We start from the raw sequence: 16,293 nt of genomic DNA on the forward strand, positions 1-16,293 counted from the left end.
TTCTATGTGGGTGGTACCACTTTGGCTGCAGAAGCAATGATACTCACAGTTGATCGTCAAAAACAGAGGAAATCTACTTAGATTGTCCTTGGTTGGAATAATATGCTGATGTGGCGAAAGGGTTTCCTGACACAGGGTCTGAAAGTATCTTCCAACTGAGCAGTCATATCCTGGCTTTATGGAAAACTCTGGCTAGCATTTAGTTTGGGGAAAGCTTTTGTTGACTAACTGCTTAACTATGGGAAAGAAGGAAAGGGGAAATGTATGGCATGGATGGGAGAAGTTGCACCAGTGCCATATTGTGCACTTCAGCCTGGCTTCTGATTTGCCAGTGTCAGGGGCTGCCAAGACTAGAACCAGAAACCCACAGCTCTGTGTATGGCAGCCCCATATTGTTTGCCACCAACAAGGTTACAGACTGCACTGTTTCCTCAGGCAACACTTTGCTCCCAGCTCTGCGCAACCAGACTGGCCACCAGCTCGCTCTATTCAAAAGCAAGATAAGAAAGGCTGGAGACTCCTTCCCTATGTCAATGGCACTCTTCCAGTGCAACTTTTCTTTCAAGCTCTGCAGGAGGTGTCCATGGGGCTCCATGTTCAAGAGCTGATTTTGGTGGATTTCAGCACCATGGATAGCTCCTATTAAGCACAAAGGGTTGGCATCAATGGATGAGGGACCCCACTGACCTAGAAGTCACCAGTTTCCCCCATAGGAAGGGCTATAAATGTTCCCTGTTCAGGCTGGGACTCTGCATGACTCCATGGAGTTGGATCTGGTTTTGACCTCCTGGTTCTCACTCCTGGCTCCTGCAGTAAGTGTGAAACCATATTATTTCTGTCCTAGCCCACATGGTATATCCCTCATCATTCCTCTATGAGTAATCAATTCAATTATGTTCTTCTAAACCCTAAGATTTTATTTTATCCTTTCCTTTTTAAAGCATTTAACTTGCTCTCCCATTTCATTACTGGAAAGTGAGAAAGACATGAACACAGGCGCACAGCAAATTCACATCACCATTAGTTCAGAAAGGTTTGCTTATGCAGGGAAAAGAATATTCATAGTCATCAAGTCACTTGTAAACAAATAGTGAATCCTGGCCTCCAAGAAAGTATTATTGCTGTAAAATGCATTCACAGAACAACATATGACTTCCAGCTGTCAAAAGTTGGGGCAAAGCTCACACAAAATTCAGTCCACTCTACTTCCCAGTGGAAAAAGAAAAACATAGAACAAAGGGGGTCTGACTTTCAAAGCTGGAAGCTTTTGGTAATGGGAGTGCAGTCTAAATCATGCAAAAGCACTTCATCTGGAGGCTCACTCACTCAGTCACTCTCTTGTTTCCATCTAAGAAGAAAGTGAAGTGTATTTCAATATCTCTGAGTGGAACATAAACCAACAGAAACAAAAAGCTTACCCAAACAAAAGATTGCTCACTGATCTTCAGCCTGACAACAGAAGACCAGATTAAATCATCTACCCTTTGAGCAAGTTTAAAAATCATTCTATTTTGTTGTCTAGTTTCTGACCTGGGGTGTTTGTTGTTATCTTTAACTGGGAAGCTGCATCAAAAGTTGCAACATGCAGCTGAAAAGCAGGAGAAGGAGCTGCTTAATCCTCTCTTTCCACATTTTTCTACTCAGCCCCTTCAAGATTCTTTCCTACAATGGGGGAGGGCCTACTACACTAAGGTATCTTTATTTTTTACCTTAAAGGGAGAAAACCACCATAGACACAGTGATCTGGAAAGGACAACAGGTGGAAAGGGGAAGCAGTCCTTCTGCTCTCTTTCTTTCACTGAAACTGAACACTTCCTAAATGGCTTTGCAATCAAAACAAAATATAATTGAGAGGCCGTACAATATCCTGCCAGGCATTTTATCCCTATGACAATCTTTTCTAGTCTGGTGCCTTCCTGATGACCTGATTCACAGGATGTGGCAGCCATGGTGCCTGCAGGCACCACTTTGCATAATCAACCACCACTGAAAGGTCGTCCTGTCATATGACCCCAGAGGACATAGCCTATGCAAGGATTAAACAACCCTCCCATAATCCATGGCCTGTTCTAGGGTTGTTTAAACCCAAGCTCACTGGGTTCACATGATGATTGGCTGTCCTGTTGAGCAAGCCATGCTGGCTGGAGATGACGGGAGTTGTAGATCAACACATCAGGAGTGCATCAGGTTGGAAAGGGGTGACCCAAGATTCATGCTAAGATATTTACAGCTCATATACTCAGCAGTCTTCTTCAAGAAACAGCCAAGCAAATAGCCAAGTCCGTGGAAGCATAAAAATAGGATATGATGCAGATGATCATCTACAATGGTCTGCCCCAGACATCACTGTAGCCACTCTACCCTGCACTTATTTGACTCATATTAAGAACATACAAGCAGTGAGGATCCAGTTTCCCATGTGGAGAAGTCGAGATTCTTCCTCCTGAATCTATACCTGCTCTGACCAAAGTCTAGCAACTCCTAAGGAAGCCTTACATCACATCCATGAGCCAACAGGTGGAAGTCAAGGGCAGCCAGAAGGTACATCAGGATTTACTGCTGGACCTTGAGGTGATCTGCAATAGATCAGGAAGCGTTTTGGGTTCCCAACAGTTTAATCATAACAACTACTAAAGGCTCCCCCTCCCATATTAGACTGTTCTAACAACAAAAGTTTGGAGAGCAAGCAAGCATTAATATTTGCATGCAAAAAGAGAGGAGCTCAGTTGTAGTACAAAAGACTGAAAACCCATTACTGGGCTGGTCATGTGCTCAAAGTCAGTCTGATCCTCAAAATGCCCTCCTTCATATGCATATTGCTATGTCACCATTTTGCATCTGGCTCTGGTTGGTGGACCTTGACGTTCTAATTAAAAAAGAGAAATGTTGGTCTGTCTAGCCTGAAGTCTGTCGATCCCTAAACTCAAGCATATTGTAAACCCCTGCCATCTCACTCTCTTTCTCACTACTCTCAGGTGCTAGACTGCACATAAGGTTTTTAAAGTATCCCAGGATGTTTACATTGAGTGTTTTAAGAATGTTTTGCATTAAATGGCTCCGCATTGTTTTATATTGTGTTTTAAAGATGGATTTTCTGTATACCACCCAGAGAGCTTTGACTATAAATAACCTCTTTCCATGTACTCATCTGCAGATGAGTCCACAGTAAATGACCATTTTCCTATTCAGATCTTTTATTTCATTCTCTCCCTCCCTCCAGTTTCCTTTTCTCTTCTACTCTTTAAGAACTGAGAACAGTTTATGATGCAGAACAGGGGAGACTGCAAATGAAAAGCAGTCTCCCCACGTACATGCTCTAATACACTACCGTTTACAGTTGTGGATCCAATATCTCACTCTGCCAAAAAGGCAATGCAGTGTCTTGCATAGATTTCCCCATAACAGCTTCAAACACGTACTTCAACAAGAGTGCCTACACTAGTGCAGGTCAGATAATATTTGCTTTAAGCATTCTACATCTATGCCCAATTAAGTAAAATATGTTTTTGCTTTCCAACAAGCTTTCAAGATGTTCCCCGAGTGAGAAGAATAATATTACCTGATGAGTCACAGAAAACATCAGCAGGGTTGGTGGCCACAAGATAATCAGTTCCAAATTTTGAAAACACTTGGAAAATTAAGATGTACTCCTATATCTTGTCACTTTTTAACTAGGAGAGAGGCTTAATTAGGACCCTGCCTTCAAATCTCTATTCATTTCCAGGAGTGTGATTTTGAATACATGAAATACTCAAGGAAAGCAGACACCTTTAAGAGTGCCTTTCCCCTCGCCACTGTGAGTCTGGACCATTGTCATATTCTGTAACCCTTTCTCCTCCACCTTCTCATTTAAGGTAACCAGTTAGCCACACTATCCAAATCATACAAATGATCATTCCCACTAGCCACATCTCATGTCCAAAGCAGAATTAAAAACCCATTTCAAAACTATGATATGCTGTTCTAATTCGGAGGTAAGCAGTGCATGGTGGTAACCATACATTCAACTTGGGCCACAGTGACTGCCAGAACAGTTTTTACTCCAAGAGGTCCTTTTCAAATATTTTGGACTTCAGCTCCCATTGTCCTAAGCCAGCATGGCCAATAGTCAAAACTGATGGGAGATGGGGTCAAAAATATCTGGATGGCACCACACTGGAGACGGAGCCTCTAGCATAGTGTTGTTCCTACTGGGTGGTACAGAACAGGGAACACCTTTCCACAGCCATGCAAAAGACAGGCCACCCTCAGCAACAAATCAGCTCCTCCATGACACAGACTGGTATTTCATGACCACTGTAGACAAACACACCCTGGCTTATCATGCCATCTGAACCTAGTGAGGGTAGCTTGTGTGAGGATTAAACTATCTTCATGTAGCCCTAAAACACACTAAGGATTATGCAAGAGTTCTTCAACCTTCACTAGGTTTGCATGACATGATAATTGCCACTGGCAGCACCCCATGGCTCAAGTAGGCCACACTGGGCCATGCTGGTCATGCCAACTGGCCCCATGATTGAGTTCACACACCACAACAAGCCAACAATTAACCCTCAGGGACTACAGTGGCTTGCACTGGCCAGCATTTCAATATGCAAGCCTCAGCAAATTATGCTTGGTGTGAAGGAAATGAGTAGGGAGAAGTTTTTGCACATAATACTAGAGTCTGGACTAATGGCATGAAGTTGAATGGTACCTGGGATGGTCCTGTCTCCATATAATCACTACCTGTGTGCTACATGCCTACATTGGCCTTTAATTAGAGTCCTTTCTTACACTGTAGGAGAAGGAAAGGGAAGCTGTTGGATTAACTTGCATAATTATTCTGGGTTAAACAACCACAGTGGGTTGTGTTTAAACTATGGTGCACACTGGTACCATTTGTCTTATCATCTGAGTGTGGCTTACTGTACCAGCCAAACCTGCCACAGCCTGGATATTCAAAGTGGCCACCAATAGTTGCCACAACCCATGGAGGGCTGCCATGGACTATGGTAATTGTGTGAACCAGCCCACTGCATGTGTGAAAGAGAAGATGGACAGGGAGCAAGACAAGATAGAAACAATATCTCTACTATATACACAATTGTTCACCAAGATCTGCCTTCTGCAAGGAAGACTCTACTCACAGAAGGTCACTCTGCCCAATTTTGGGGGATTCTCTTCTTCCCAGTGCCAGAGCTTACTCCACTGAGTTCATTGGCAAAGTGCCCTTGGCCCTCCAGATGTTGTTGGATGACAGTTATCAAAATCCCCAACCATAGGTCCTGTGGACTGGGGCTAATGGGAGCTGGAGTCCATCAACATATTAGAGCTAAGGTTCTCCATTCTTGCCTAAGTGAATTGCATAGTTAGGAATGTGGATACATGCCCTCACAATTGGTTCAGTTGGCCTTCCCTTTAGAAATTCCCATGGAAGTCAGTATCCCACACTGTAGGACCTTCTCAACACACATAGGAGAATATGCAAGATCACCAGACCCAGGGAAAAGAAATTAAGATCATAGAGGTTTTTTTAAGGATACCAGCTTGAAATCAACTGATTCTGAATGTAGGATTCTCCTGCAGGTTAAACCAGCTTCTTTCTACCTTGTAATTTTTGTACCTTCTTATTAGGGATCACCTGCAAAGAGAATCAAAACTGTATCACCTCTTCTGTTAAGAACTTGGATCATCTCTACAGTGAGAACTTTCCCTATCACCAGCAGGCAGACTTATGCTAATCCAAACCCGCTGAAGCCCTCAGGGGGCATTAGGCTTTGTTTGTTTGGAATATTGCAAACAGACACACAATACATCCCAATGCAAATAAGGAACAGACTAATCTCCATGGATGTATTTCTAAATCCTCCTTACTTCATACTCCTGACTCAAGTAATCCGAACCAGGAATGAGCCCCTTGGAGATTTCACCATTACAGTCTGAAAGTGCTTGGCAAAATGATTTCTCATGCTGAAGATTTCCTTTGGAAAAGATGCAAGGAAGCCTGGATTATTCCAGATCGATGGAGCAAGAGCAACAGGAATGAGAGTCCTGGGTATACACAAACTGTTGTTTTAAAAAAGAACATTCTTAGAGCATTAACAGCTGGCTGGGTTACAACCACCATGTTCCCCTAACCAAACATGATCATTTTTCACAGCCAGTGACAGAACACACTTTGCTCTGTGCAAAGGCTGCCTTTGCCTTCACCACTCCCCCTTCCTTCTCTTGGGCTACAAAAAGATTGTTCCTCTTGGATGCAGAAACTCCCCAAATCCGGGATTCCCTGCTGCCCTGCCCTCAGAACACCACTATCAGCAGTGCTCAGCAGCATCCCCTTGCCTGCACCTGACAGGATGAATACGCTCGCACGGAGTGAAGGTGGGGGCGGCAGTTCATTCTCCCAAGACAGAGATCGCCCGGTTGGAGCCGTTTGCCTTTTCCACCCCTTCACTTGGGTGAAGCGCTGGAAAGGAAGCAACGCCAAAGAAGAACCAAGAGGTGGTTTTGTGCCTCTTCTCCTTTCTCGTGAGCCCGCAGTTCTCCCATTTTGGAGTGATGATCACCTACCGAGCATTCTTGTGCACCTGCTGCTACAAAGACAAGGTTCCATTTTGCCCTTTCTCCTAAGTACCACTCAGCCAAACACCACAATTTCCCGAGGCCCCTTGTTACAAGTCGCCAGCACTCCCTATATGAAGAGGATACCCCTTATTCAAAACCACTCTATTGAACAAAATGGATGACCCTTATTTTAATCCTCCCCGCCACCCTACAGAAACTCTGGACAAAAGAACAGATCAGGAGGGTAAAAGCAGGTATTACTTTAAATCTGTATCTAGTGGCTGTTCCCCCCGCCCCCGCCGCCCGTTCGTTCTTCCTTTTTTTACTCTACACGAGGTGCAAGGAACCCAATCCAAAACGAGAATGTAGATCAGGACCTGCTCTCTACGCCTACTTGGGAGCGAAAACAAAAACGAGCTGGCCGCTAGATACAGATTTAAGGCAGTGGCTGGTTTGGTCCACAGACCGACAATATTTTAGGGCTCATCCTAGAAGATGGGTCGCGGTGGCCACAGCATAAAGCTCGGAACCCCCAGGCCAGAGCTGAGCCTTAGAAAATACGGAGCCACACTGAACATGTGCAGAGCTCCCTTCTCACACAACCGTGTATTCAGCCACACGTTCGAGTTCCGGATCGGGGGAAGGGAAGCCGGCGGGGGTGGGTCTGCCTGGTTTTTCTCTCCCGGCTCTTATGGATCCCCCGAGCACTCTTCTCTTCCACGGGGGGCAAGGCGGACAAAAAGGGGTCTGCCGCGGGGCGGCGGGCGAACGTGCGCGGCGCCCCTCCAGCCTGCTCACCTGTTAAACACTTTCCTGATCCTCTGGCGCACGCTGGTCGAAGAGGGGGCGGAGAGGCTGCCGCTCCTGCCGCCGCCGCCACCCTCGGGCGGCAGGTTCTCGATGGTCGCCACGACATGGTTGGGCTGCTGCTGCTGCTGCTGCTGCTCGGGGGAGATCATCGCGGCGGGGCTGGCGATCAGAAGAGAGCAGCAGGGCGCATCGTGCGCCGCCCGGCCGCCGAGGCGAGGGTCCCGCGGAAAAGCCAGCGGGAGCGCCCGCGGGGGCGGCTGCCGGGGCTCGCGCGCTGCTCCTCGGGGCTCCAGCTCCAGCCGCCGCCGCCGCCGCCGCGCGCCTCAGCGCCGCTCTTCCATGGAGCGAGGGGCGGGCTCCTCCTGCAGCCGCCGCCGCCGCCGGTGCGCAGCAGCGAGTGTCCGCGGACGGGAGGCGGCTGCGCGACCGTCTCCTCGCCGCGCTCGCCTCGCGCGCCCCTCTTTTGTCTCCTCCCCGCCTGGCGCCCCTCGCCCGCCCTCCCTCCCTCCTCCGTCCCTCCCGGTGCAGCGCTCGCTCCGCGCCGGCAGCTCAGACCGGGCAAGGGGGCTGCCTCTGCGCACGCCTGGATCAGGCGGCGAGGCGACGCAAGAGCGCGGCGGGCGGGCGGGCGGGCGGGCGAGCCCCCACACACGCCCCTTCCCCGACCGCCTCCAGCTCTAATTGCGCCCACCAGAGGGAGCACGTGCAGGAGAGGAAGGGGGGACCCCCCCCCAAGCCCTCCCGGAACTGCCTGCCGGGAGCTGTAGTTTCCTTCAGCTCACGCTCAGGTGTTTCCCGAGTTCAGGCGGGCGCTCCGTTTCAGAACCACCCGGCCGTGGACAGCGGCATCCCCCTTCCAACCGGCACGATGAGCTCGGGGCCAAAAGAACTGCCAGCGGCGCCCCGGCGGCTGGGCCGCGAGCGGTATTTGAGAGCCTGGACTGAATTATCCTATGCGGCTTTACACCTAACGTTGCCTTTCTCCCCCTCTTACGCCATTCTCTGCTTTGCAACGCACCGTTCCCAATACATCAGAACCCTGTTGCTGACCCTGATGCAGATAGACGCTGAGCACTGGCGATCTTGCATTGTTGCTGAAATCGCCGTCCCATCATGATCATACAGTTTGTTTCTGCTGCTTTCTGGGTGGTTATGGGGGGAGGAGGGCTGGGCTGTATGGCTGTAAACTTTCGCCCCACAGTTCATCCCTAACTGCATCATTGCAACTCCTGTTACTGTGCCTGCATTAGGTAATCTGCATTTGGAATAGCTTGTGGCATTTCACACCCACGCCACTTGGCACCAGAAGCAGCCGTCCAGCTCAGTGCCAAAGCACACATTGCTTTAAATGTATGTCTAGCAGCTCTGTCTTCTTGTCAGTTTTACGAGAGAGTAGGTGCAGCAACTCTGATCCAGATCCTGAAAGACTCCCAACCTGCACACTACAATCCCAATCCCTATCAGAAACATCATCCCTAGTCAAGTAAAAATTTGAAAAGGACGTAACTGCTAAACTCCCATTCAAAATAATGTCTTTGTTGGCCCTCAGATGCTGATTTTAAAAGCAAGCAAGCAAGCAGGCTTGCTTTCAGGCCCTAGAAAAACTGGTGAAGAGATGACCAACACCTCTGACCAATAGAGCATGGACTTGATCTAGACTCTGCAGCTGCTTTCTCCAACCTGATACTCCCCAGATGTTGGGGACCACATTTCCCAGCACTCCTGGCCATTGACCATGTTGACCAGGAGTTGAAGTCCAAAATATCTAGAAGCACCCAGGTTGCAGAAGGTTGCTATATATCCACAACTGAGCTGGGGTTTGGGAAACAGTTACTGTTTTCCAGAACTACAGCAATTGTTTGCTTGAGGTGATGAGCATATTTTGCAAAGAGAGGTGCAACCCAAAATGCTGAAGGAGGCAAGGCAGATATGTGCCAGGTTGTCGTGATTAGCCTGTCCATCAGGTTTGTTATTTTTGTTCTGTCTTCCTTCCACAGAAGTTCACTGCTGCTCCCAGCATTTCCCTCTTGCTGCTGAGAGCTTTCTCTGGAGCAAAGGGGAGGGAGCGATCTACCTGCCACCCAAGACGCTGTACTGTATCTAAGGCAGGCTGTTGTGGCCTTTTCAGTGCAGCAAGACTAGCACTTGATTCTTGCCTCATAGTATGGAATTTATCTCATGCCTATTGAACTGCTGAATTTATCTTATATGAACCTGTTCTGTTTTATTGCAAATTTTTATTCTTTCCACACACAGTGCTGTATTTTGATATGTTCCTGTTTATTGTGAGCTGCTTTGGGGCACAGTGCACTGTGAAAAAGCAGCATATCGTTTAACTCAGGTTACCTATTGAATATTATCCTCACAACATCCCTGCATGGTAGGCTAAACTGGGAAAGATGGACTGGTCCAAACACCTGTGAGATTTTAATCTGACACTTCATATAGACCAACATCCTAACCACTTCACACAGGAAGATGCATCTCCTTCTTCACAGTTTATATGTTTAATGTGGCAATTAGCAAGATACTCACAGTGCAACTGAAAACATGGAAACTTGTCTCTCTTTCATAAAACTGACTGGGGGTGCTTCCAGATGGAGGGTTTGGACATTTGGACCCCACATTAATGCCCGTGAGGCAGGCAATGGCAGAATAACGCCCTGGTCTGCAAGTGCCCCTGTTGGCCCTTGCTACCATTCTGAGTGGATTCACCTCTTGGTTATTGAAGTTTTCTCCAACCCAGTACCCTCCAGGTGTGTTAGACTACAACTCCCATGATCCCTAGCCAACATGCCATAGATTAAATCTGACATACAGACTCATCCATGAGAATGGCTTTTGCAATAACACACATAGAGAGTCTAGTAAGATGGCAGGTTGTGCCATGCCACTGCAGAGCAGCCACAGTGCCTTGGGCTAAATCTGTGATCCAAAAGCCAGGCTGCCTGAGTGATTGGGTTACCACTTTGGTTCCTATCTTCTCTTGCGCAAGCCACAATCAGCTAATAGCTGTAACTTTAATCTCTTATCTGTCTTCATCACATAATTAAATGTCAATGTGAAGAGCCTCTTGAGTTAACAATGTGGGGTTTTTTGGTTTTTTTTTTTTTTTTAGCTCACACAGGAATAGTAAGGGGGAAGGGGATGGGGGTGTTTGTTTTTTGCAAAAATAATCAGGCACTAATAATTCTTCTCAGCTCATCAGTGTTTAGCAATCACCGACAAATGGGAACAATCATAGAACATACCAGCTAGAAATGAAAGAAATAAACACAGAGATCAATTTGTCCCTCCAGAAGGTTACTCCACACTTAATGCTTTAACATTTAATGCTGTCATTTATCCAGCTTTGCCCAACCTGTTCCCTCCAGATGTTGCATTACAACTCCCATAAGCTCTAGCTAGAATGGGCAATAGTGAGTGGTGATGATGGGAGTCATAATCTAATAGATGGGGGGGAGGGGGGCAACAGGTTGAGAAGGCTGATAATAGACGTGTGTTGATGCTGCTGCTGTGACTCTTCCATATATGGTTAGACCCACTAAGCTGCAGGTGACTACAGCCTGGAGCCAGATTTAGGATTCTTTTCTGTAGAACAGAAATCACAGGTTGAACAGTTCCTGCTTCCCTTCTACCCCTGTGTGCCCATCCCTTGTCCAGCTACTCCAGAGGGTTGAGGGAACCTCCAGAACTGCTTTGAAAGAGGTGTGTGTGTGTGTGTGTGTGTGTGTGTGTGTGAGAGAGAGAGAGAGAGAGAGAGAGAGAGAGAGAGAGAGAGTCCTACTGCATGAGTAGAAATCAGCTTGCACGATGTTTAGTTTTCAAGTTTAGTCATAGAGTTGGTCCAGGAGACATCAGCTAGTCATGACTTGTGTCCTGCTTATTTCAATGGTTCTGTGCTAAGGATTACAAAGACTGGCTCTAACCCAGTGATCTGGTGTGGATGACACAGCAGCTTGCTATGGGTTAATTAACTCTCATGGATACACAGCATGCCATGACTTGCTGTGTCATCTGAACCCAGGCTGAAGGAGATTTTGAGTGATAAACAGTCCTATAACCAGTGGTCTGGGCAACCTAGCAAACCACAACAACTCCCATAGCCAGGGTTTGCATTCTGATAATAGTGACTGGCATGCACTGCACTTCCTTGTGGCTAAATTAACCTGGAATGGGCTGTTCACATGTGTATACCGTTGTACGTCAGAGTGTAAGAGTTAAAACTCATCAGCAAATTACATAGTTACCTTACACTGTGCTTCATCACTTGAGATGAAATGGTACTTGAGATAATGCAAGAGAATTCCTTCCTGTCCAGAATGTTTGATCAATAAGAGCCACTTTACACATTCAAGTTAATACTTGATGTTGCAGGCATGGAATGATTGGCCTGCCTGTATAAATACCCAGGGGTAGTTCTTGTGACTGTACAAAAGCAGAAATGATAACTTCATTGAGATGAACCAGTATTTAAAAAGCAAGGCACAAACTTTTGAATCACACAAGACTCTGCCTAGAGAGGGCTCTGCGTGCCCGCTGTGAATTTGTCCAGTCCCATTTTAAAGTGTCCAAACTGGTCACCATCCCTACAGTTTGTAGTAGTGCATTCCATAGTTCATCTGTGTACTATGTGAAGAAGTACTTCCTTTTATCTGCCCGAATCGCCCGCCAATCAGTTTCATGGGAAGACCCTGGGAGAAGAATGTCTCTCTAGCCACTTTCTCTACACCATGCATGCTGCTTCTGATATTAATGCATCCACATGACGCTGCCTCTGATCCCAGATGAGCAGCTTCTAAGGCTCACCAGAAGCACAGCCCATGTACGGATCCCGGTCAGAGAGGGCTCTGGTGGCGGTGCAGAAAGCAGGAAAGCTCTGATGAGGAGAGCCTTCAGAGTGAACACTCTCATACACCAGTCCACCGACACCGTTGGAGCTAAGCTGGCTTGAGTGCAAGGCTGAACACTGTCTTGGAACTGCTTATGGAACCCATACGTAGCATTGCCAGCTTTTGAACTGGGCCCTGTAGCTGTGCCTTTAACTGCCAATTGACCTGGAGCAATTAACAGATGTCTCCGTGTCATAAAAAAGCTCTGATTTCTGCACAGCAACAGCTGTTAAAAGCACAAGAGCAGACTGAACTGGGCAGTGAGGGGGTGAGGGGTGAGGTTCTGGCCAGCTGGCAACCCTAAGCACATCTAGAGTCTAGTTACACGAACAGCCAAATTCTAAACATGTCTAATAAGAAGTTATGACCCATGGAGTCTAATCAGACTTACTTTCTAGGGAACATGTATTTATTTCTTGCTGCTGTTGTTTATTACAGGATTTATAGATCTCTCCACATCAAAACTTGTAGGAGAGGTGCACAAAAAATGCCAAATTAAAAAATCACAGGAAAAAACTAATACAACAATACAGCCGTGACCAGAATTTACTCATCAGTTAGAAATGCTTGTCTAAAAAAAAAGGCTTCAGTAAATGCCAAATGCAAAGTACTGTTGATGCATGTCTGATTCCAGTTAGAGGATCTTTTCCTAGGATGAAGTTATACCACCTCTGGCAGTTTCCAAGCATATCTCCCACCCATGTGGGCCACTAGGAATGCTCTTCCAGGATCGGGAAGAATACTTTGGGATAAGGTGCATCCTCAAGTATCCTGGTCCCCAAAGTGAGCAGCTAGTGCACAAGCTTCAGCAAATGTGTTACATGCTGATATGAAGTAGCACCTGATGACAGCTGAGTAACCTGCACTAGTAGCATCATCCAGACCAGCCTGAAGGATGATGGCACATAAAGCATATTCCAGTCACGAGGGTACCAGTGCTTACACCTCTGTGGCCCAGCTAACCCCAGGTGGTTGCATTCTTATAGAGTCCAAATGGGAGATGTAGCTGATGCACCAGGTGAAGCTGGGGAAAGGTGCTCCAAGCCACTAAGGTCGCTTGGGGCTTCAGCGACAAAGATGAATCTAGATGAACTTTCAGGGGAAGTGCAGTGTAGTTTGAAACAGGTGATAAGCCTATCTCTTGGGTACAGGAATGACTCACCCACAGGGTCTCCACCTTACCAGGATTCCAAATGAGTTTGTTGGCTTTCATAATGAGTTCAACCACTGGCCAAGGACTTGAACAGCCATACCTGATTAAGATGTTCAGTTGAGGTAGAAATGAATATCATCAACATGCCAAAGGCAAGCACCTCCAAAACCCTTCATGACTGTTCCCAAAGGCTTCATAGATGTTGAATAAGACTGTGAATAAGATAGTACCCTGGGGCATTCCACAGTCTATGAACCAGGAGCCTAAGAACAGTCACTCAGTGTCGTGTCTGAAACTTAACTCTGTAAGGAGGATTGGAACTAGTGGAGTGCAATGCCTCCAGCACCCAAAGCACAGAGCAAGTCCAAAAGGCTCTCATATATCTATACCTGATGAGAAATTAAATGGCATCAATAGGGTTGCAGTTCCCCTGTTTCTCTCGCGATAAGGGTTACCCATCAGGCTGACCGAGGCTGATTCAGTCCCATAACTTGGTCTGAAACTCAACGGAAACATGCCTAGATGACATTCTAAGAGTGTCTGTAAGTGGCCCACCACCACCCTCTTGAAAACATTAACTATAAACAAAACAGGGCATTAACAAGTGGGAGGCAGATTTCCAGAACCACATGCTTAGGGTTATAACTATGCAGAGCAATCCTTTACATTGTTATTCAGAAGTCACTGAATTCAGTGGCCATCAGGAGCTGCTGGTCTGCCCTCCTTGGGAAGTATATTCAGGTGGTCACAGTCAAGAAGTTTCTTCTCAACAGTCACTCCTTTCCTGACTCCAAACTGTGGGGAGACCCAGGGGGTGGGGAAGGGGCTCCAGCAAGGAGCTGAAAGGGATGCACAAGCAGGAGGATGGGACAATTATGGCCCTTCGAGGTCTCCTAGGGCTAGAAATCCCAAAGACGGAGTTTCAAAGGCAAACGCCAGTATTCTGAATTGTGCTCAGAAATACTTGAGCGGTCAGTGGCATGCTTCAAGACTGACTGGTTGTGTCTCCTAAGGCCAGTCAGCGTCAGCAGTATGTTTTAGTGACTATATTTTGAACTTTTAAATCAAGGGTTCATAACCTAAATTTAAAGGCCAAATCTAGCCCTCTGGGTGTCTCCAGAAGCATGTGCCTTCTTCCCCGCTACAATCCTTTCCCCCAATCACTGGACAATTTGGTGGTTTCTCATCTTTTGTGTGGTCCTCCACAGCTTGTAAAAGGATGAAATGCCTCTCCTAAGACTTAGCGCTGGTAGTAAGGACATTAAGTTAAAAGATGCTGGTATTCTTCACCCCACTTGTCTTATACTTGTCTCACCCCACAGCCACTGGAATGGGGCTTGCAAAAACTCTCTAAGCTGAAGTTTGGTCCTGAGGCTGCATGTTTCTTCACCCATTTCAGTGGATGATATAGCTGTGCTTAGAGTTGCAAACACTCCTTTTCCCATCAGCAGCCTGAAGTGGTACCGACCAGGAATGCTTTTGCTGCATGCACTACTTTTAGTGTAGTTCAGCCTTTTCCAGCCTGGTGTCTTCCAGATGTATTGGACTACAGCTTCTATGATTTGCTGCCAGCATGACCACTGGCCAAAAACAAAGGAAGGTGGGCGTACGCCTGATCTCAGTTGGAAGAGCATCCATAGGGCTGGAGCTGATACACTAAAGGCTCTACTCCTGGCGGTTTCCAAGCACAATTCACACAGCAGCAAACTGCAGTTTCTATCTCATTTGCTGGCCCAAATGATTCTCCATTTTCTAAGCATGCACTTTACTTGCCTTCCATGCTTCATGCTGGCAGGCTGCCTTGCTTATCCTACCGCCTGCACGACACCAAGCCTTTTGCTTGTTGGATGATGCACTGGTAAAGGACGAGAGCCACAGAAGCTCTCAGCTGTTCTTTTGTTCCTGCAATCTGATTCAAGTTTTTGTCCCCAAAGCAGCTTTGATGTGTGTTTTTTTGCACCACACAATATAAAAATATTTGCCCGGGCCTTTGGCTGGTGCCAATTTATGAGCCTTTCTGGAACTGTGCTGCTTCCTACCAGCATGGCACCTAGCTCAAAGCTCAATACCGTAGCTTACTTTATACAATGAGGATAGGATGATAGCTCGGCCTCATGCCTGGGGGGAAACCACCACCATCTGCATTCACACAGAGTCCACAGTTGGAAGATATGCAAAGCTTTGGCTGATTCAATCTAATTGCAGAGGCCTGGGATACTATTATCATTTACCTTGACACTTCCTCTCATGTTGATAAGGTGGATTAATCTTTGCAGTATCAGCGGTGAGTTATGTCTGTCAAGGTCTGACTGTGGTGCTAGTGGGATGCTCTGTTCTTCAGCAGCAATTACGCTATTCCTTGGTGAGATTCATCACCAGCAAAGGCTAATGGCTACTTCCATCAGAAATCGGCCACTGGTGTTACAACAGGCTTTCTTGACTGCTGCAGCATAACAGTGCCAATGTTCCAAGACAACAAGAAGGGGCTTCACACAGGACCACAAGGGATCGCTCTAAGGCACCTCCCTACTACGGCCAGCATCTGGGGTAGGTATCATTGGGCTCCTGCCAAGTCCATAAGCATGTAGGGCGGATTGCAGTGAACTGCATCAGAGCTTCGCAGCCTTTTGCTGGCTCCCCACCTGTGCTCCTTCAGCATGCAAGCAAAGGCAAGATTGAGGAGATGGGGAATGCCTTCTTTCCTTTTAGCCCTCTTTCTGGTCAGTTGCACAGACTGGGCCGAGAGGGAGAAGGCAAGCAACTGGGTAGACTTGGAGAGGAGGGTAGAGCACCAGAATGGAAGCCCACAGTGGGCATCAGCCATAGGCTAGTCATGTTTCTCTCTTGTAGAGGACTATCCTCCATGGGAAGGCATCAACTCCTTGAACA

General features: G+C 47.1%; 1 protein-coding gene across 1 annotated transcript in view; it reads right to left on the reverse strand.

Moving 5' to 3' along the window:
- SLC35F1 (solute carrier family 35 member F1) overlaps positions 1–7,520 on the reverse strand; it is a 291,918-nt gene extending 284,398 nt beyond the window's left edge. Inside the window, exon 1 of the mRNA XM_044425827.1 lies at positions 7,348–7,520. Coding sequence (XP_044281762.1) covers positions 7,348–7,508 — 161 coding nt within the window. The 5' untranslated portion in view covers positions 7,509–7,520. The remainder of the gene's footprint in view (positions 1–7,347) is intronic.
- Between the last annotated feature and the right edge of the window lie 8,773 nt (positions 7,521–16,293).

This window comes from Varanus komodoensis, unplaced genomic scaffold (assembly GCF_004798865.1).
Source record: "Varanus komodoensis strain SLA01 unplaced genomic scaffold, ASM479886v1 scaffold1, whole genome shotgun sequence".
Classification (NCBI taxonomy): domain Eukaryota; kingdom Metazoa; phylum Chordata; class Lepidosauria; order Squamata; family Varanidae; genus Varanus; species Varanus komodoensis.